The following is a 22,500-nucleotide window of genomic DNA, read 5'->3' on the forward strand; positions in this document are numbered from 1 at the left end:
CACGGCATAGACACGGCATAGACACGGCAGAGACACGGCATAGACACGGCAGAGACACGGCAGAGACACGACAGAGACACGACAGAATCCACCAGAGTGGATTATCGTCACATTTTAAGCTGATTCTGAACAGGTTTACAGGATCAAATCAGCACTTTAAGGGCTCGGGGAACTGCAGATTACACTGGTTTATTATTTGATTAATAATTATTAATGAAATCTTGTTCATTTGAACCACAGCTGAGTTTTCTGACTGAGTCTTTCTCAAGATCACACAGCTCAGCTTCCTGCTGCATTTGCCTGTGGTGGCGTGTATCCATCATGAGTTTATTTTCTTTGCTTTTTCACATTGTTTTAATCAGCGCTGGTGTGTGTGTGTGTGTGTGTGTGTGTGTGTGTGTGTGTGTGTGTGTGTGTGTGTGTGTGTGTGTGTGTGTGTGTGTGTGTGTGTGTGTGTGTGTGTGTGTGTGTGTGAGGGGGGCTTTCATCGGTATGTGTCCCCTGACCACAGCCATTATATACCGTCTCTATTTTAATTTGGGAGCCAATTAAAAGCGTGTGTTCATCACGAACCCCATGAAAACAAATAAAGATCACTTCTAAATGAGACCTGGTGCTGCTGACAGTGCAGAGTTAAGGCTCGCTGTTGGGAAACGCTGTTTAGCAAACTTTGATTGGAGCAATGTGAACTTTCTAATGGCCCTGGAATGCAGCGTGGAGTCCCTGTCACACACACACACACACACACACACACACACACACACACACACACACACACACACACACACACACACACACACACATGCTTAAAAGAGATACAAACTCATGATTAGTGCATGCTGAATTAGAAAATTAAGTTTAAAAGTATGAAGGAAAAACCACGATGCTATCGGAATGTGTGTGTGTGTGTGTGTGTGTGTTTATTACATGCAGTGTCTGTGTTTGATGAAGATTGCTGGAGACCTTGAAATCAGTCCCATCTGTTGCATTCTTTGAAGCTCCTTCCTTTTGCTCACTCGTCTCTCTCTCTCTGCAGATCTGATCGTTGGGGCGTTTGGAGCGAGTGAGGTCTCCGTCTACAGGTACGGGCCTCAAGCTTTCAAACACCAGTCTGCACTTCGTTTAAAAAAATCTGTAAAACAGTTCCATTAGCAGGTGTTCTAATTATTTAATCTGTGCCGCATGCGTGTGTGCGTGTGTGTGCGTGTGCATGTGTGTGTGTGTGTGTGTGCGTGCGTGCGTGTGCGTGTGTGTGTGTGTGTGCATGTGCGTATGCGTGTGTGTGTGTGTGTGTGTGTGTGGGCAGGTCTCGAGCTGTTGTGTCTGTGGAAGCAACGCTGACTCTAACTCCCAGAATCCTGAATCCCGATGACCGACAGTGTTTCCTCCCTCAGACAGAAAACAGGGTCACCTGGTAAAAGCATCTATCCTTACATTTTTCACCACAGCATTTACACCTGTGTGTGCACTGTGCTGGCTCAGAACTGAACGAACAAACTACACATCCCGGGCAAGCCCCCAATTCTTATGACAGCTCAAACGTAAGGGTGTAAGAAAATATTGTTACACTAAAATATTGCGATAGTTCATGTTGTGATATCGAATCGATATTAGACTTTGGACTTTTTACGGCCCTCTTTCTGACAGAATATCAATATGTAAAAGGCGACAAAATACTTGTTTTTACTTTCAGAATCAGCCTAAATTTGAAGTTTAGTTCAGAATATTAGATAAAAAGTCAATGGATGTGCATCGTAAATGTAGCTGTTTAAAGGTGCAAATGAACCAGAAACTATCTGGGACTTACTAAGAACAGAAGAAACTGGTTATTTGGTGTGTTTCTGCTGTTTGCAGCAGGGCTGATCTGAAGTCAGTGTAAATGTGAGACTCCACCACACTCACATGGAAACTAAACAAGTTTTTACTGGTTGTTGTCACGACAGAGTAAAAAAGGTTCCTTTACTGGCTGGTTGCTGTTTGCTTTTTTAACCTCGGTGGCATTAACGGTGATGTCTGAGAAGACAAGACAAGGGACACGTTTGCTTTTTATTTTAGATGATAAAGCATCAGGTCTAGCCCAGCAGCTCTTCACACGCTGCACCGACCTCCGGGACATCCACTTGTTTTTATGTCCTAAAAAAACAATTTTCGTCTCCTTCTGTTGGTTTTGGTGCTTCTTTTGGGAATTGCATCCATCATCACTCTCAAACTCAGGCTGACATGAGAAGTAGCACGTTGCAGTGCCTCGTTAAATCACTCCTGCTCAGTCTGAGCTGTTATTTATTGGAGCTTTGGTGTGAACTGCATGTGCAAGTGGATTAAAGCTAAAGTCTCAGATATGAAGCTAACGAGGCTCTTTGCTGCACTGAGCTTCAGATCTGTAACAGAAAGCGTCCTCGCTGCATCCTTAAAACGATATGCTCTGTAACGTCTACCCTTTCACAAATCACATTCACGCTGACAGATGTGACAAAAGTTTCACCCCTGTGCTCGAGACGTCTGATTCTCCAGAGCAGTGATGCAGCAGCCTGCTGGAACAGGAGGAGGCTCGTGTAACCTGAAAACTCAGATTTATGGGACGCTGCACTTAATTAGAATCCGCATAATTCTCTTCTGAATATGTTTTCTTGTGTGAGCGGCAGACCGGCTTTGAACAGTTTTGGCGAGTTTAGATGGGCGGGAACCAGTTTAGATGGGAACCAGTTTGGATGGGTGGGAACCAGTTTTGATGGGAACCAGTTTAGATGGGTGGGAAACAGTTTAGATGGGTGGGAACCAGTTTAGATGGGCGGGAACCAGTTTAGATGGGTGGGAACCAGTTTAGATGGGCGGGAACCAGTTTAGATGGGAACCAGTTTAGATGGGTTGGAACCAGTTTAGATGGGAACCAGTTGAGATGGGTGGGAACCAGTTTAGATGGGAACCAGTTTAGATGGGTGGGAACCAGTTTAGATGGGAACTAGATTAGATGGGAACCAGTTTAGATGGAAACTAGTTTTGATGGGTGGGAACCAGTTTAGATGGGTGGGAACCAGTTTAGATGGGAACTAGATTAGATGGGAACCAGTTTAGATGGAAACTAGTTTTGATGGGTGGGAACCAGTTTAGATGGGTGGGAACCAGTTTAGATGGGAACTAGTTTAGATGGGTGGGAACCCGTTTAGATGGGAACCAGTTTAGATGGGTGGGAACCAGTTTAGATGGGTGGGAACCCGTTTAGATGGGAACTAGTTTAGATGGGAACAAGTTTAGATGGGTGGGAACCAGTTTAGATGGGTGGGAACCAGTTTAGATGGGAACTAGTTTAGATGGGAACCAGTTTAGATGGAAACTAGTTTAGGTGGGTGGGAACCAGTTTAGATGGGAACTAGTTTAGATGGGTGGGAACCAGCTTAAATGGGAACCAGTTTAGATGGGAACTAGTTTAGATGGGTGGGAACTAGTTTAGATGGGAACCAGTTTAGATGTGTCTGAACCAGTTTAGATGGGAACCAGTTGAGATGGGTGGGAACCAGTTTAGATGGGAACCAGTTTAGATGGGAACCAGTTTAGATGGGAACTAGATTAGATGGGAACCAGTTTAGATGGAAACTAGTTTTGATGGGTGGGAACCAGTTTAGATGGGTGGGAACCAGTTTAGATGGGAACTAGTTTAGATGGGTGAGAACCAGTTTAGATGGGAACTAGTTTAGATGGGAACAAGTTTAGATGGGTGGGAACCAGTTTAGATGGAAACTAGTTTAGGTGGGTGGGAACCAGTTTAGATGGGAACTAGTTTAGATGGGTCGGAACCAGCTTAGATGGGAACCAGTTTAGATGGGAACTAGTTTAGATGGGTGGGAACTAGTTTAGATGGGAAGTAGTTTACATGGGCGGGAACCAGTTTAGATGGGTGGGAACCAGTTTAGATGGGTGGGAACCAGTTTAGATGGGTGGGAACCAGTTTAGATGAGAACTTGTTTCGATGGGAACCAGTTTAGATGGGAACTAGTTTTGATGGGCGGGAACCAGTTTAGATGGGAACTAGTTTAGATGGGTGGGAACCAGTTTAGATGGGAACTAGTTTAAATGGGTGGGAACCAGTTTAACTGGTTGGGAACCAGTTTAGATGGGCAAGAACCAGTTTAGATGGGTGAGAGCCAGTTTAGATGGGCGGGAACCAGTTTAGATGGGAACTAGTTTAGATGGGAACTAGTTTAGATGGGAACTAGTTTAGATGGGTGGGAACCAGTTTAGATGGGAACCAGTTTAGATGGGTGGGAACCAGTTTAGATAGGTGGGAACCAGTTTAGATGGGAACCATTTTGGGAACTAGTTTAGATGGGCGGGAACCAGTTTCGATGGGAACCAGTTTTGATGGGTGGGAACCAGTTTAGATGGGAACTAGTTTCGATGGAAACCAGTTTAGATGGGAACTAGTTTAGATGGGTGGGAACCAGTTTAGATGGGGAACCAGTTTAGATGGTTGGGAACTAGTTTAGATGGGTGGGAACCAGTTTAGATGGGAACCAGTTTGGGAACTAGTTTAGATTTGTGGGAACCAGTTTAGATGGGCGGGAACCAGTTTAGATGGGAACCAGTTTTGATGGGTGGGAACCAGTTTAGATGGGAACTAGTTTAGATGGGAACTAGTTATGATGGGAACCAGTTTAGATGGGAACAAGTTTTGATGGGCGGGAACCAGTTTAGATGGGTGGGAACCAGTTTAGATGGGCGGGAACCAGTTAAGATGGGAACCAGTTTTGATGGGTGGGAACCAGTTTAGATGGGAACTAGTTATGATGGGAACCAGTTTAGATGGGAACAAGTTTAGATGGGTGGGAACCAGCTTAGATGGGAACCAGTTTAGATGGGAACTAGTTTAGATGGGAACTAGATTAGATGGGCGGGAACCAGTTTAGATGGGAACTAGTTTAGATGTGCGGGAACCAGTTTAGATGGGAACTAGTTTAGATGGGTGGGAACCAGTTTAGATGGGAACCAGTTTAGATGGGAACCAATTTAGATGGGTGGCAACCAGTTTAGATGGGAACTAGTTTAGACAGGTGGGAACCAGTTTAGATGGGAACCAGTTTAGATGGGTGGGAACCAGCTTAGATGGGAACCAGTTTAGATGGGAACTAGTTTAGATGGGAACTAGATTAGATGGGCGGGAACCAGTTTAGATGGGAACTAGTTAAGATGTGCGGGAACCAGTTTAGATGGAAACTAGTTTAGATGGGTGGGAACCAGTTTAGATGGGAACTAGTTTAAATGGGAACTAGTTTAGATGGGAACTAGATTAGATGGGCGGGAACCAGTTTAGATGGGAACTAGTTTAGATGTGCGGGAACCAGTTTAGATGGGAACTAGTTTAGATGGGTAGGAACCAGTTTAGATGGGAACCAGTTTAGATGGGAACTAGTTTAGATGGGTGGGAACCAGTTTAGATGGGAACCAGTTTAGATGGGAACTAGTTTAGATGGGTGGGAACCAGTTTAGATTGGAACCAGGTTAGATGGGAACCAGGTTAGATGGGTGGGAACCAGTTTAGATGGGAACTAGTTTAGATGGGAACCAGTTTAGATGGAAACTAGTTTAGGTGGGTGGGAACCAGTTTAGATGGGAACTAGTTTAGATGGGTGGGAACCAGCTTAGATGGGAACCAGTTTAGATGGGAACTAGTTTAGATGGGTGGGAACTAGTTTAGATGGGAACCAGTTTAGATGGGTCTGAACCAGTTTAGATGGGAACCAGTTGAGATGGGTGGGAACCAGTTTAGATGGGAACCAGTTTAGATGGGAACTAGATTAGATGGGAACCAGTTTAGATGGAAACTAGTTTTGATGGGTGGGAACCAGTTTAGATGGGTGGGAACCAGTTTAGATGGGAACTAGTTTAGATGGGAACAAGTTTAGATGGGTGGGAACCAGTTTAGATGGAAACTAGTTTAGGTGGGTGGGAACCAGTTTAGATGGGAACTAGTTTAGATGGGTCGGAACCAGCTTAGATGGGAACCAGTTTAGATGGGAACTAGTTTAGATGGGTGGGAACTAGTTTAGATGGGAAGTAGTTTACATGGGCGGGAACCAGTTTAGATGGGTGGGAACCAGTTTAGATGGGCAGGAACCAGTTTAGATGGGAACCAGTTTAGATGGGTGGGAACCAGTTTAGATGGGTGGGAACCAGTTTAGATGAGAACTAGTTTCGATGTGAACCAGTTTAGATGGGAACTAGTTTTGATGGGCGGGAACCAGTTTAGATGGGAACTAGTTTAGATGGGTGGGAACCAGTTTAGATGGGAACTAGTTTAAATGGGTGGGAACCAGTTTAACTGGGTGGGAACCAGTTTAGATGGGCAAGAACCAGTTTAGATGGGTGAGAACCAGTTTAGATGGGCGGGAACCAGTTTAGATGGGAACTAGTTCAGATGGAACTAGTTTAGATGGGAACTAGTTTAGATGGGAACTGGTTTAGATGGAAACCAGTTTAGATGGGAACTAGTTTAGATGGGTGGGAACCAGTTTAGATGGGTGGGAACCAGTTTAGATGGGTGGGAACCAGTTTAGATGGGAACCATTTTGGGAACTAGTTTAGATGGGCGGGAACCAGTTTAGATGGGCGGGAACCAGTTTCGATGGGAACCAGTTTTGATGGGTGGGAACCAGTTTAGATGGGAACTAGTTTCGATGGAAACCAGTTTAGATGGGAACTAGTTTAGATGGGTGGGAACCAGTTTAGATGGGAACCAGTTTAGATGGTTGGGAACTAGTTTAGATGGGTGGGAACCTGTTTAGATGGGAACCAGTTTGGGAACTAGTTTAGATATGCGGGAACCAGTTTAGATGGGCGGGAACCAGTTTAGATGGGAACCAGTTTTGATGGGTGGGAACCAGTTTAGATGGGAACTAGATTAGATGGGAACTAGTTATGATGGGAACCAGTTTAGATGGGAACAAGTTTTGATGGGCGGGAACCAGTTTAGATGGGTGGGAACCAGTTTAGATGGGCGGGAACCAGTTAAGATGGGAACCAGTTTTGATGGGTGGGAACCAGTTTAGATGGGAACTAGTTTAGATGGGAACCAGTTTAGATGGGAACAAGTTTAGATGGGTGGGAACCAGCTTAGATGGGAACCAGTTTAGATGGAAACTAGTTTAGATGGGAACTAGATTCGATGGGCGGGAACCAGTTTAGATGGGAACTAGTTTAGATGTGCGGGAACCAGTTTAGATGGGGAACTAGTTTAGATGGGTGGGAACCAGTTTAGATGGGAACCAGTTTAGATGGGAACCAATTTAGATGGGTGGCAACCAGTTTAGATGGGAACTAGTTTAGACAGGTGGGAACCAGTTTAGATGGGAACCAGTTTAAATGGGTGGGAACCAGCTTAGATGGGAACAGGTTTAGATGGGAACTAGTTTAGATGGGAACTAGATTAGATGGGCGGGAACCAGTTTAGATGGGAACTAGTTAAGATGTGCGGGAACCAGTTTAGATGGAAACTAGTTTAGATGGGTGGGAACCAGTTTAGATGGGAACTAGTTTAGATGGGTGGGAACCAGTTTAGATGGGAACCAGTTTAGATGGGAACTAGTTTAAATGGGAACTAGTTTAGATGGGAACTAGATTAGATGGGCGGGAACCAGTTTAGATGGGAACTAGTTTAGATGTGCGGGAACCAGTTTAGATGGGAACTAGTTTAGATGGGTAGGAACCAGTTTAGATGGGAACCAGTTTAGACGGGAACTAGTTTAGATGGGTGGGAACCAGTTTAGATGGGAACTAGTTTAGATGGGTGGGAATCAGTTTAGATGGGAACCAGTTTAGATGGGAACTAGTTTACATGGGTGGGAACCAGTTTAGATTGGAACCAGGTTAGATGGGAACCAGGTTAGATGGGTGGGAACCAGTTTAGATGAGTGGGAACTAGTTTAGATGGGAACCAGTTTAGATGGGTGGGAACCAGTTTCGATGGGTGGGAACCAGTTTAGATGGGAACCAGTTTAGATGGGAACTAGTTTAGATGGGTGGGAACCAGTTTAGATGGGAACTAGTTGAGATGGGTGGGAACCAGTTTAGATGGGAACCAGTCTAGATGGGAACTAGTTTAGATGGGTGGGAACCAGTTTAGATGGGAACCAGGTTAGATGGGTGGGAACCAGTTTAGATGAGTGGGAACCAGTTTAGATGGGAACCAGTTTAGATGGGTGGGAACCAGTTTAGATGAGAACTAGTTTAGATGGGTGGGAACCAGTTTAGATGGGAACCAGTTTAGATGGGAACTAGTTTAGATGGGTGGGAACCAGTTTAGATGGGAACCAGGTTAGATGGGTGGGAACCAGTTTAGATGAGTGGGAACCAGTTTAGATGGGAACCAGTTTAGATGAGAACTTGTTTCGATGGAAACCAGTTTAGATGGGAACTAGTTTTGATGGGCGGGATCCAGTTTAGTCGGGAAACAGTTTAGATGGGCGGGAACCAGTTTAGATGGGAACCAGTTTAGATGGGAACTAGTTTAGATGGGTGGGAACCAGTTTAGATGGGAACCAGGTTAGATGGGTGGGAACCAGTTTAGATGAGTGGGAACCAGTTTAGATGGGAACCAGTTTAGATGGGTGGGAACCAGTTTAGATGAGAACTAGTTTCGATGGAAACCAGTTTAGATGGGAACTAGTTTTGATGGGCGGGAACCAGTTTAGATGGGAAACAGTTTAGATGGGCGGGAACCAGTTTAGATGGGAACTAGTTTAGATGGGTGGGAACCAGTTTAGATGGGAACTAGTTTAGATGGGTGGGAACCAGTTTAGATGGGAACTAGTTTAGATGGGTTGGAACCAGTTTAGATGGGTGGGAACCAGCTTAGATGGGAACCAGTTTAGATGGGAACTAGTTTAGATGGGTGGGAACCAGTTTAGATGGGAACCAGTTTAGATGGGTAGAAACCAGCTTAGATGGGAACCAGTTTAGATGGGAACTAGATTAGATGGGCGGGAACCAGTTTAGATGGGAACCAGTTTAGATGGGTGGGAACCAGTTTAGATGGGAACTAGTTTAGATGGGTGGGAACCAGTTTAGATGGGAACCAGTTTAGATGGGTAGGAACCAGTTTAGATGGGAACCAGGTTAGATGGGTGGGAACCAGTTTAGATGAGTGGGAACCAGTTTAGATGGGAACTAGTTTAGATGGGTGGGAACCAGTTTAGATGGGAACCAGTTTAGATGAGTGGGAACGAGTTTAGATGAGTGGGAACCAGTTTAGATGGGAACCAGTTTAGATGAGAACTAGTTTCGATGGAAACCAGTTTAGATGGGAACTAGTTTTGATGGGCGGGAACCAGTTTAGTCGGGAAACAGTTTAGATGGGCGGGAACCAGTTTAGATGGGAACCAGTTTAGATGGGAACTAGTTTAGATGGGTGGGAACCAGTTTAGATGGGAACCAGGTTAGATGGGTGGGAACCAGTTTAGATGAGTGGGAACCAGTTTAGATGGGAACCAGTTTAGATGGGTGGGAACCAGTTTAGATGAGAACTAGTTTCGATGGAAACCAGTTTAGATGGGAACTAGTTTTGATGGGCGGGAACCAGTTTAGATGGGAAACAGTTTAGATGGGCGGGAACCAGTTTAGATGGGAACTAGTTTAGATGGGTATGAACCAGTTTAGATGGGAACCAGTTGAGATGGGAACTAGTTTAGATGGGTGGGAACCAGTTTAGATGGGAACTAGTTTAGATGGGTTGGAACCAGTTTAGATGGGTGGGAACCAGCTTAGATGGGAACCAGTTTAGATGGGAACTAGTTTAGATGGGTGGGAACCAGTTTAGATGGGAACCAGGTTAGATGGGTGGGAACCAGTTTAGATGGGAACCAGTTTAGATGGGTGGGAACCAGTTTAGATGAGAACTAGTTTAGATGGGCGGGAACCAGTTTAGATGGGAACTAGTTTAGATGGGTATGAACCAGTTTAGATGGGAACCAGTTGAGATGGGAACTAGTTTAGATGGGTGGGAACCAGTTTAGATGGGAACTAGTTTAGATGGGTTGGAACCAGTTTAGATGGGTGGGAACCAGCTTAGATGGGAACCAGTTTAGATGGGAACTAGTTTAGATGGGTGGGAACCAGTTTAGATGGGAACCAGGTTAGATGGGTGGGAACCAGTTTAGATGAGTGGGAACCAGTTTAGATGGGAACCAGTTTAGATGGGTGGGAACCAGTTTAGATGAGAACTAGTTTAGATGGGTGGGAACCAGTTTAGATGGGAACCAGTTTAGATGGGAACTAGTTTAGATGGGTGGGAACCAGTTTAGATGGGAACCAGGTTAGATGGGTGGGAACCAGTTTAGATGAGTGGGAACCAGTTTAGATGGGAACCAGTTTAGATGAGAACTAGTTTCGATGGAAACCAGTTTAGATGGGAACTAGTTTTGATGGGCGGGAACCAGTTTAGTCGGGAAACAGTTTAGATGGGCGGGAACCAGTTTAGATGGGAACCAGTTTAGATGGGAACTAGTTTAGATGGGTGGGAACCAGTTTAGATGGGAACCAGGTTAGATGGGTGGGAACCAGTTTAGATGAGTGGGAACCAGTTTAGATGGGAACCAGTTTAGATGGGTGGGAACCAGTTTAGATGAGAACTAGTTTCGATGGAAACCAGTTTAGATGGGAACTAGTTTTGATGGGCGGGAACCAGTTTAGATGGGAAACAGTTTAGATGGGCGGGAACCAGTTTAGATGGGAACTAGTTTAGATGGGTGGGAACCAGTTTAGATGGGAACTAGTTTAGATGGGTGGGAACCAGTTTAGATGGGTGGGAACCAGCTTAGATGGGAACCAGTTTAGATGGGAACTAGTTTAAATGGGTGGGAACCAGTTTAGATGGGAACCAGTTTAGATGGGTAGGAACCAGCTTAGATGGGAACCAGTTTAGATGGGAACTAGATTAGATGGGCGGGAACCAGTTTAGATGGGAACCAGTTTAGATGGGTGGGAACCAGTTTAGATGGGAACTAGTTTAGATGGGTGGGAACCAGTTTAGATGGGAACCAGTTTAGATGGGTAGGAACCAGTTTAGATGGGAACCAGGTTAGATGGGTGGGAACCAGTTTAGATGAGTGGGAACCAGTTTAGATGGGAACCAGTTTAGATGGGAACTAGTTTAGATGGGTGGGAACCAGTTTAGATGGGAACCAGGTTAGATGGGTGGGAACCAGTTTAGATGAGTGGGAACTAGTTTAGATGGGAACCAGTTTAGATGAGAACTAGTTTCGATGGAAACCAGTTTAGATGGGAACTAGTTTTGATGGGCGGGAACCAGTTTAGTCGGGAAACAGTTTAGATGGGCGGAAACCAGTTTAGATGGGAACCAGTTTAGATGGGAACTAGTTTAGATGGGTGGGAACCAGTTTAGATGGGAACCAGTTTAGATGGGTAGGAACCAGCTTAGATGGGAACCAGTTTAGATGGGAACTAGATTAGATGGGCGGGAACCAGTTTAGAATGGAACTCGTTTAGATTTGCGGGAACCAGTTTAGATGGGACCTAGTTTAGATGGGTGGGAACCAGTTTAGATGGGAACCAGTTTAGATGGGTGGGAACCAGTTTAGATGGGAACCAGTTTAGATGGGAACTAGATTAGACTGGAAGTAGTTTTGATGGGTGGGAACCAGTTTAGATGGGCGGGAACCAGTTTAGATGGGAACTAGTTTAGAGGGGTGGGAACCAGCTTAGATGGGAACCAGTTTAGATGGGAACCAGTTTAGATGGGAACTAGTTTAGATGGGCGGGAACCAGTTTAGATGGGAACTAGTTTAGATGGGCGGGAACCAGTTTAGAATGGAACTCGTTTAGATTTGCGGGAACCAGTTTAGATGGGACCTAGTTTAGATGGGTGGGAACCAGTTTAGATGGGAACCAGTTTAGATGGGTGGGAACCAGTTTAGATGGGAACCAGTTTAGATGGGAACCAGTTTAGATGGGAACTAGATTAGATGGGAAGTAGTTTTGATGGGTGGGAACCAGTTTAGATGGGCGGGAACCAGTTTAGATGGGAACTAGTTTAGAGGGGTGGGAACCAGCTTAGATGGGAACCAGTTTAGATGGGAACCAGTTTAGATGGGCGGGAACCAGTTTAGATGGGAACCAGTTTAGATGGGCGGGAACCAGTTTAGATGGGAACTAGTTTAGATGGGCGGGAACCAGTTTAGATGCGAACTAGTTTAGATGGGAAGTAGTTTTGATGGGCGGGAACCAGTTTAGATGGGAACCAGTTTAGATGGGCGGGAACCAGTTTAGATGGGAACCAGTTTAGATGGGAACTAGATTAGATGGGAAGTAGTTTTGATGGGCGGGAACCAGTTTAGATGGGAACCAGTTTAGATGGGAACTAGATTAGATGGGAAGTAGTTTTGATGGGTGGGAACCAGTTTAGATTGGAACCAGTTTAGATGGGCGGGAACCAGTTTAGATGGGAACCAGTTTAGATGGGAACCAGTTTAGATGAGAACTAGTTTCGATGGAAACCAGTTTAGATGGGAACTAGTTTTGATGGGCGGGAACCAGTTTAGTCGGGAAACAGTTTAGATGGGCGGAAACCAGTTTAGATGGGAACCAGTTTAGATGGGAACTAGTTTAGATGGGTGGGAACCAGTTTAGATGGGAACCAGTTTAGATGGGTAGGAACCAGCTTAGATGGGAACCAGTTTAGATGGGAACTAGATTAGATGGGCGGGAACCAGTTTAGAATGGAACTCGTTTAGATTTGCGGGAACCAGTTTAGATGGGACCTAGTTTAGATGGGTGGGAACCAGTTTAGATGGGAACCAGTTTAGATGGGTGGGAACCAGTTTAGATGGGAACCAGTTTAGATGGGAACTAGATTAGACTGGAAGTAGTTTTGATGGGTGGGAACCAGTTTAGATGGGCGGGAACCAGTTTAGATGGGAACTAGTTTAGAGGGGTGGGAACCAGCTTAGATGGGAACCAGTTTAGATGGGAACCAGTTTAGATGGGAACTAGTTTAGATGGGCGGGAACCAGTTTAGATGGGAACTAGTTTAGATGGGCGGGAACCAGTTTAGAATGGAACTCGTTTAGATTTGCGGGAACCAGTTTAGATGGGACCTAGTTTAGATGGGTGGGAACCAGTTTAGATGGGAACCAGTTTAGATGGGTGGGAACCAGTTTAGATGGGAACCAGTTTAGATGGGAACTAGATTAGATGGGAAGTAGTTTTGATGGGTGGGAACCAGTTTAGATGGGCGGGAACCAGTTTAGATGGGAACTAGTTTAGAGGGGTGGGAACCAGCTTAGATGGGAACCAGTTTAGATGGGCGGGAACCAGTTTAGATGGGAACCAGTTTAGATGGGCGGGAACCATTTAGATGGGAACTAGTTTAGATGGGCGGGAACCATTTAGATGGGAACTAGTTTAGATGGGCGGGAACCAGTTTAGATGCGAACTAGTTTAGATGGGAAGTAGTTTTGATGGGCGGGAACCAGTTTAGATGGGAACCAGTTTAGATGGGCGGGAACCAGTTTAGATGGGAACCAGTTTAGATGGGAACTAGATTAGATGGGAAGTAGTTTTGATGGGCGGGAACCAGTTTAGATGGGAACCAGTTTAGATGGGAACTAGATTAGATGGGAAGTAGTTTTGATGGGTGGGAACCAGTTTAGATGGGAACCAGTTTAGATGGGCGGGAACCAGTTTAGATGGGAACCAGTTTAGATGGGAACCAGTTTAGATGGGAACCAGTTTAGATGGGCGGGAACCAGTTTAGATGGGAAGTAGTTTTGATGGGCGGGAACCAGTTTAGATGGGAACCAGTTTAGATGGGAACTAGATTAGATGGGAAGTAGTTTTGATGGGTGGGAACCAGTTTAGATGGGAACCAGTTTAGATGGGTGGGAACCAGTTTAGATGAGAACTAGTTTAGATGGGTGGGAACCAGTTTAGATGGGAACCAGTTTAGATGGGAACTAGTTTAGATGGGTGGGAACCAGTTTAGATGGGAACCAGGTTAGATGGGTGGGAACCAGTTTAGATGAGTGGGAACCAGTTTAGATGGGAACCAGTTTAGATGAGAACTAGTTTCGATGGAAACCAGTTTAGATGGGAACTAGTTTTGATGGGCGGGAACCAGTTTAGTCGGGAAACAGTTTAGATGGGCGGGAACCAGTTTAGATGGGAACCAGTTTAGATGGGAACTAGTTTAGATGGGTGGGAACCAGTTTAGATGGGAACCAGGTTAGATGGGTGGGAACCAGTTTAGATGAGTGGGAACCAGTTTAGATGGGAACCAGTTTAGATGGGTGGGAACCAGTTTAGATGAGAACTAGTTTCGATGGAAACCAGTTTAGATGGGAACTAGTTTTGATGGGCGGGAACCAGTTTAGATGGGAAACAGTTTAGATGGGCGGGAACCAGTTTAGATGGGAACTAGTTTAGATGGGTGGGAACCAGTTTAGATGGGAACTAGTTTAGATGGGTGGGAACCAGTTTAGATGGGTGGGAACCAGCTTAGATGGGAACCAGTTTAGATGGGAACTAGTTTAAATGGGTGGGAACCAGTTTAGATGGGAACCAGTTTAGATGGGTAGGAACCAGCTTAGATGGGAACCAGTTTAGATGGGAACTAGATTAGATGGGCGGGAACCAGTTTAGATGGGAACCAGTTTAGATGGGTGGGAACCAGTTTAGATGGGAACTAGTTTAGATGGGTGGGAACCAGTTTAGATGGGAACCAGTTTAGATGGGTAGGAACCAGTTTAGATGGGAACCAGGTTAGATGGGTGGGAACCAGTTTAGATGAGTGGGAACCAGTTTAGATGGGAACCAGTTTAGATGGGAACTAGTTTAGATGGGTGGGAACCAGTTTAGATGGGAACCAGGTTAGATGGGTGGGAACCAGTTTAGATGAGTGGGAACTAGTTTAGATGGGAACCAGTTTAGATGAGAACTAGTTTCGATGGAAACCAGTTTAGATGGGAACTAGTTTTGATGGGCGGGAACCAGTTTAGTCGGGAAACAGTTTAGATGGGCGGAAACCAGTTTAGATGGGAACCAGTTTAGATGGGAACTAGTTTAGATGGGTGGGAACCAGTTTAGATGGGAACCAGTTTAGATGGGTAGGAACCAGCTTAGATGGGAACCAGTTTAGATGGGAACTAGATTAGATGGGCGGGAACCAGTTTAGAATGGAACTCGTTTAGATTTGCGGGAACCAGTTTAGATGGGACCTAGTTTAGATGGGTGGGAACCAGTTTAGATGGGAACCAGTTTAGATGGGTGGGAACCAGTTTAGATGGGAACCAGTTTAGATGGGAACTAGATTAGACTGGAAGTAGTTTTGATGGGTGGGAACCAGTTTAGATGGGCGGGAACCAGTTTAGATGGGAACTAGTTTAGAGGGGTGGGAACCAGCTTAGATGGGAACCAGTTTAGATGGGAACCAGTTTAGATGGGAACTAGTTTAGATGGGCGGGAACCAGTTTAGATGGGAACTAGTTTAGATGGGCGGGAACCAGTTTAGAATGGAACTCGTTTAGATTTGCGGGAACCAGTTTAGATGGGACCTAGTTTAGATGGGTGGGAACCAGTTTAGATGGGAACCAGTTTAGATGGGTGGGAACCAGTTTAGATGGGAACCAGTTTAGATGGGAACCAGTTTAGATGGGAACTAGATTAGATGGGAAGTAGTTTTGATGGGTGGGAACCAGTTTAGATGGGCGGGAACCAGTTTAGATGGGAACTAGTTTAGAGGGGTGGGAACCAGCTTAGATGGGAACCAGTTTAGATGGGAACCAGTTTAGATGGGCGGGAACCAGTTTAGATGGGAACCAGTTTAGATGGGCGGGAACCAGTTTAGATGGGAACTAGTTTAGATGGGCGGGAACCAGTTTAGATGCGAACTAGTTTAGATGGGAAGTAGTTTTGATGGGCGGGAACCAGTTTAGATGGGAACCAGTTTAGATGGGCGGGAGCCAGTTTAGATGGGAACCAGTTTAGATGGGAACTAGATTAGATGGGAAGTAGTTTTGATGGGCGGGAACCAGTTTAGATGGGAACCAGTTTAGATGGGAACTAGATTAGATGGGAAGTAGTTTTGATGGGTGGGAACCAGTTTAGATTGGAACCAGTTTAGATGGGCGGGAACCAGTTTAGATGGGAACCAGTTTAGATGGGAACCAGTTTAGATGAGAACTAGTTTCGATGGAAACCAGTTTAGATGGGAACTAGTTTTGATGGGCGGGAACCAGTTTAGTCGGGAAACAGTTTAGATGGGCGGAAACCAGTTTAGATGGGAACCAGTTTAGATGGGAACTAGTTTAGATGGGTGGGAACCAGTTTAGATGGGAACCAGTTTAGATGGGTAGGAACCAGCTTAGATGGGAACCAGTTTAGATGGGAACTAGATTAGATGGGCGGGAACCAGTTTAGAATGGAACTCGTTTAGATTTGCGGGAACCAGTTTAGATGGGACCTAGTTTAGATGGGTGGGAACCAGTTTAGATGGGAACCAGTTTAGATGGGTGGGAACCAGTTTAGATGGGAACCAGTTTAGATGGGAACTAGATTAGACTGGAAGTAGTTTTGATGGGTGGGAACCAGTTTAGATGGGCGGGAACCAGTTTAGATGGGAACTAGTTTAGAGGGGTGGGAACCAGCTTAGATGGGAACCAGTTTAGATGGGAACCAGTTTAGATGGGAACTAGTTTAGATGGGCGGGAACCAGTTTAGATGGGAACTAGTTTAGATGGGCGGGAACCAGTTTAGAATGGAACTCGTTTAGATTTGCGGGAACCAGTTTAGATGGGACCTAGTTTAGATGGGTGGGAACCAGTTTAGATGGGAACCAGTTTAGATGGGTGGGAACCAGTTTAGATGGGAACCAGTTTAGATGGGAACTAGATTAGATGGGAAGTAGTTTTGATGGGTGGGAACCAGTTTAGATGGGCGGGAACCAGTTTAGATGGGAACTAGTTTAGAGGGGTGGGAACCAGCTTAGATGGGAACCAGTTTAGATGGGCGGGAACCAGTTTAGATGGGAACCAGTTTAGATGGGCGGGAACCATTTAGATGGGAACTAGTTTAGATGGGCGGGAACCATTTAGATGGGAACTAGTTTAGATGGGCGGGAACCAGTTTAGATGCGAACTAGTTTAGATGGGAAGTAGTTTTGATGGGCGGGAACCAGTTTAGATGGGAACCAGTTTAGATGGGCGGGAACCAGTTTAGATGGGAACCAGTTTAGATGGGAACTAGATTAGATGGGAAGTAGTTTTGATGGGCGGGAACCAGTTTAGATGGGAACCAGTTTAGATGGGAACTAGATTAGATGGGAAGTAGTTTTGATGGGTGGGAACCAGTTTAGATGGGAACCAGTTTAGATGGGCGGGAACCAGTTTAGATGGGAACCAGTTTAGATGGGAACCAGTTTAGATGGGAACCAGTTTAGATGGGCGGGAACCAGTTTAGATGGGAAGTAGTTTTGATGGGCGGGAACCAGTTTAGATGGGAACCAGTTTAGATGGGAACTAGATTAGATGGGAAGTAATTTTGATGGGTGGGAACCAGTTTAGATGGGAACCAGTTTAGATGGGCGGGAACCAGTTTAGATGGGAACCAGTTTAGATGGGAACCAGTTTAGATGGGAACCAGTTTAGATGGGCGGGAACCAGTTTAGATGGGAACTAGTTTAGATGGGCGGGAACCAGTTTAGATGGGAACTAGTTTAGATGGGCGGGAACCAGTTTAGATGGGAACCAGTTTAGATGGGAACTAGATTAGATGGGAACCAGTTTAGATGGGTGGGAACCAGTCTCTTGTTGGTCCTCGAAGACTGGACCTGCAGGATGGCTGCCTGTGTGTGTGTGTGTGTGTGTGTGTGTGTGTGTGTGTGTGTGTGTGTGTGTGTGTGTGTGTGTGTGTGTGTGTGTGTGTGTGTGTGTGTGTGTGTGTGTGTGTGTGTGTGTGTGTGTGTGTGTGAGAGTTTGTGTAGTAAGCATAAGAGGAACTGGGTTCCTAGAACTCCAAACTGTCAAAACAAAACTTAGATTTTTTTAAATAAATGGTGAAAACATTTGAGTCTGTATGGACTGTACTCCATGATTTCTAGTCTGATGGCACACACACACACACACACACACACACACACACACACAGAATGGACGGTTTGGATCGCTCTAACTGGTTCCCTGCAGGGATGAGCAGAGCGATGATGTCACGTGTTAGATCATCTAGAATACAGTCATCACCTAAAGGTCGTTGACCTCAGAGGTCATTAAACAACACAAGCATCTCTTCCCCCTCCGGCTGAGATAGTTTCCTGTTCTTCATCAACGAGGAACAGAAAGAGTTTTAGCCCCTTAGTTTTTTATTGGAACCTAATGTTCACACATTTTGTGCATGTGTGTTTGCCATACCCAAAGCAGTGGGAGCCGACCCTGTTTGTCTCTCAAACCACTGGATGGATTTTAATTAGACGCTCAGGAAGTGATCGTCAGATGTTCGTCTGCAGCTGAACAACGAGATGAGTCATCTGAGGAAACCTAACAATGACTTTAACTCGGTTGGTTTAGCTGAGTCATGTTTGCTCCCCGGGGTAAAACAGGCGGCTAATCGGGCTCTCAGAACCTTTTCTGCAGCCTTCTGTGGAGAGGATATGAACAGTTAGTATCTTACCTGTAGACAGATAGCTAGCCTGGGTCTGGAGGAAAAGAAGAGCTAAAATATAAAACACGTTTCTTTGGGTATCGCAGCAGAAGTTAGCTGCAGAGCTAGCTACCGCAGCACCTCTCCCTGCAGTTTCATCATTCTGGGGCAACGTAAACGTTTTAACTCTGCAGATTGTTTAAGACGTTCTGCATGTGGCCCCTTTGTGACCAGATGTTAGCTCATCTGTCAGGTCGGAGACACGTGGGTGTAGATTCCCATGCATCCACCATGTGGCAACCCCAACTTGACCTTTCACCTCAGCGCCTCGTGGTTTTTATCTTGAGAGGCGCTATAGAAGAGATCCTCTTCTTCTTCTTCTCTCATCCAGACAGGAATTCGAGTCCTTATCTGAGATGCAGATTTCATTTAAACGTTATTGCTTTGACCGTTTCCGTGTTTATTTTTGGGGGAGCAGCACAAACTCAGAGTTTTCGAGCGCAGAGACGGTTGCACGTGTGTGAGGTTGTGTGTGTGTGCAGAAACTGCACTTGTTTACACGTCAGGAGGAAGAGGATGGTGAAACGGGGCAAATCAGTAAAGACGATTGTTATGAGAGATGAATGATCTTGTACAACATGCTTCAGTTGGAGCCGCGTAAAGCTTTAGCTAATACAGAGATGAAAGGGTTAACCTCTGAGTTAAGAGTCAGATTACATTTCTAACATTTGTTGAAGTTTGTCACTTCTAAGTTGAGTAATCTGACCACAACCTTCCTTTCTAGTGCGATTTCATAAAAGTGTGTGTGGCGTTGTGTGATTTTTGAAGCAGGGTTAGGGTGCTTCAACAGGCTTAGTGTGGGCTGGGGGGGGGGGGGCAGCACGTAGGGTGGTGGCTCACAGATGCAGTTTAGGGAAAATTACAGACAATAACGGCTGACCTGGGGGTCGTTGTGTGCAGCATGCACTTAAGCGTGACACAAAGCTCTTATTAAAGCTACACACACCCAAAACTCACACTTAGCAGGCAGCACATGTTAAACCAACAGAAAAGCACCGTGGGGAGGCTGAAATGTTTGAGAGCAGAAACGGATCTGCAGCTCTAAACAACAGCTAACTAACCGCCATTACTGTGTTATTTACCTGAATCATGACTATGAACCAACTCACAACATCTGCAGCCTGGCAGCTCACACCTTCTCACACACCTACATGCAGATTTAATCACACACCGGTCACATGAGGTCACTTGAGCTGCACCCCCCATCCCTGCAGAAGCAGCGGTGTTGCACACGAGGGTCCCTTTCCTGTTGATAAGACAGAAAAAGCACCGTTACACATCAGGTCGTGAACACATAAACGGAGGAAATGCAGAAACGTTCAGTCTCCCATGTCTGCGTGTCTAATGGAGGGGCCCCCGCTGGTTCCTGTGGCCCCCTGGAGGGCAGGAAGCAGCTAATGACTTGTTTAGAAGCAGATTATTTGTTTAGGTGACACTGGAGAATTATTTTTATTAATAATTAGTGTCTGAGACGTCAGACATGAATGACAATTAGAAATTAGTGGGCTGAAAGCGTGGGGGGGGGGGGGGGGGCACAAAGAAAACTAAAATCTTATTTATCTGGAAAAAGCTCTTTGAACGGCCTCAGTGTGGTGAAATAGAGTTTAATAAATGAGGTCACGTATTCAGGCCAGCACTGAGTCTTGGGTCTGACGTTCCAGAAAAGCACCAGGCTCGTTGGGAATTCTGGGATTTGCTCTGAAAACAAACATCAGCCGGATCAGGAATGCTGATTTTCAACCAAATCAACATTTTCCCAAATCAGCCGACTTCAAAAACAAACGTTGAACCTTCAAATTTCATTCTGGTTATTGATTATCCCATTAACCCTTCACTTGTTTTATTATTAGCATTAATATTATACACGTTTTAAGTATTTATATGTTATTTAGGATGTTTTATTTGGTTTTTCACTGCTGGGTTCATGTTTATTAAGACTAACTACCGAGTGGTTGAGCTGCAGTTAAGGGGTTAAAGTTGCAGCTGAAGATCCAGGCTTTCATTCCCAGCTGGGTCCTTTCTGTGAGGAGTTAGCATGTTTCTCCTGCACACGCATCTCCGTCTCCTCCAACCAGAGTCTCCATCCGGCTGTTCCGTCTCACCGACGACGACGACGCTGCAGAAGGGCTCCAGCTTCTGACCGCCCTGCTGCTCTGTGAAACCAGAACAGACTGTAAGAGCGTAGCTGCACTTCCGTACTAATCCAGATGCATGTCTTCCTCCCTCTAGCCTGAAAGTGGACGTGTGTGCGGCGGTGAGCGGCGTCGGGATCCCCGACTCTGTAGGTGAGCAGCTTCATGCAGCAGCGGTTCCCTAAAGGAGGAGAATGAATCACAGGCAGGACTGGTGGGGAATTACGGCTCCGTCACACAAATAAAAGAAGGAGGAGTATAAGGAACACAGACCGTGGTATCACAGTGGTTCTCTGCAGAGCTCACACCCACACAGAGCTGCTGGTGGAATTATCGGATCAGAAGGGGAATCGGAGTCGAGTTTGAACTCTGATTCAGTTTCCTCTGTTGCCGTCCTCTGTCCAGATCTGAGGGCAGACCTGCAGCTGGATTGGCTCAAAGGTATCAGGGGTGGAGTTAAGAGAGTTCTCTTCCTGGATACCCAGCAGCCTCAGCGCATGGGACTCCTGAGGCTCGGTCACAGCCGCCCACGCGCGTGTCTGGGCTACACCATCTACCTGAAGGTAACGGCATCTGATGCCTCAGCAGGAATCCGCTGGACCATCTGAACCAACACCTTGTTTGGTCTTTCTCTGCAGGAGGACGATGAGTTCAGGGACAAACTGACTCCCATCTCACTGGCCCTAAACTACAGCCTGACTCCGCCTACTTTTGACCAAACACTCCCACCTGTTCTCAACCAGTACAGCAGCACCTTCCTGCAGGAGCAGGTGTGGCTGCACGTTCTAGATCAGCATGTGTCAGGGAAGGGTTTCTGCTCCAAGACCTGGTCCAGATAGATGGATGTGTGGGAGCTGTGCAGCATCACGCTGCCTGTTACTTCATCCTCAGTACTATGGGGATGAAGCATCACACTTTCATCAACCTTCTCTCGTTTTTGCTGTTAGGAGAACAAATTACAGCCAAAGAAGCTGAAAAAACAGATTTTATGTCACAAAACTGTTTGTTACATCGTCTTCAGGGACAAAGCGCCGGCTTCCCCTCGTGCTGCGCACATCTGGGGGGTGGGGGGTGGGAGACCAGACACTGCAGTCCAAAGTCTGTTTTTTTAATTGAGCCTCTTTTAAAAACAACTGGATTTAGTTGACATCAGTAAAATCCTGCAGAAGTATTAGAAACAGGCTGCAGAACATCTGACGGGTGATTAATTTCAGAGGGATCGTGCACGGCAGCAGCAGTCTGAAACATCAGCCCAGATGTGGGCTCTTTTCCAGGAATGTTGCTAAAAACTTCCTGCTGCTCATATTTGAGTGTACATGTGTACGATCAGCCCTCAGATGCTTTACGAGAGCCTTAATGAAGGTCCCAGGCTACAGCTAACCTCTCCTGATAAAACGCAGCCCAGCCCGGATCACAAATCTAATCCCGGGACGAGTTTTAGCCACGAGCAGCACAAGGTGAAATAAAACCATGTAGATGACGAAGAGGAGTCTGTCTGCAGCTCTGGGTTACTTTTACTCTATTTATTGATTTGTGGAACAATCCAGATGGGAAGTATGCACCTTCTGATTGCTCCTCCACTCGGAGAATGTGTTAGAATAAACAAAAAGACCTTTTAAAATTTCCAGAGCCAAAGTATTGAGTTCATTTTGGATTCCTCTTCTGCAACATGTTC

General features: G+C 45.7%; 1 protein-coding gene across 1 annotated transcript in view; it reads left to right on the forward strand.

Annotated features, from left to right (window-relative positions):
- Positions 1-22,500, forward strand: part of itga8 (integrin, alpha 8) — a 58,267-nt gene that overhangs the window by 20,462 nt on the left and 15,305 nt on the right. Inside the window, exons 14-18 of the mRNA XM_070551233.1 lie at positions 1,037-1,082; positions 1,307-1,414; positions 20,923-20,978; positions 21,231-21,388; positions 21,464-21,595. Coding sequence (XP_070407334.1) covers positions 1,037-1,082; positions 1,307-1,414; positions 20,923-20,978; positions 21,231-21,388; positions 21,464-21,595 — 500 coding nt within the window. The remainder of the gene's footprint in view (positions 1-1,036; positions 1,083-1,306; positions 1,415-20,922; positions 20,979-21,230; positions 21,389-21,463; positions 21,596-22,500) is intronic.

The sequence above is a fragment of the Nothobranchius furzeri genome, chromosome 5, assembly GCF_043380555.1.
Source record: "Nothobranchius furzeri strain GRZ-AD chromosome 5, NfurGRZ-RIMD1, whole genome shotgun sequence".
Lineage (NCBI taxonomy): Eukaryota > Metazoa > Chordata > Actinopteri > Cyprinodontiformes > Nothobranchiidae > Nothobranchius > Nothobranchius furzeri.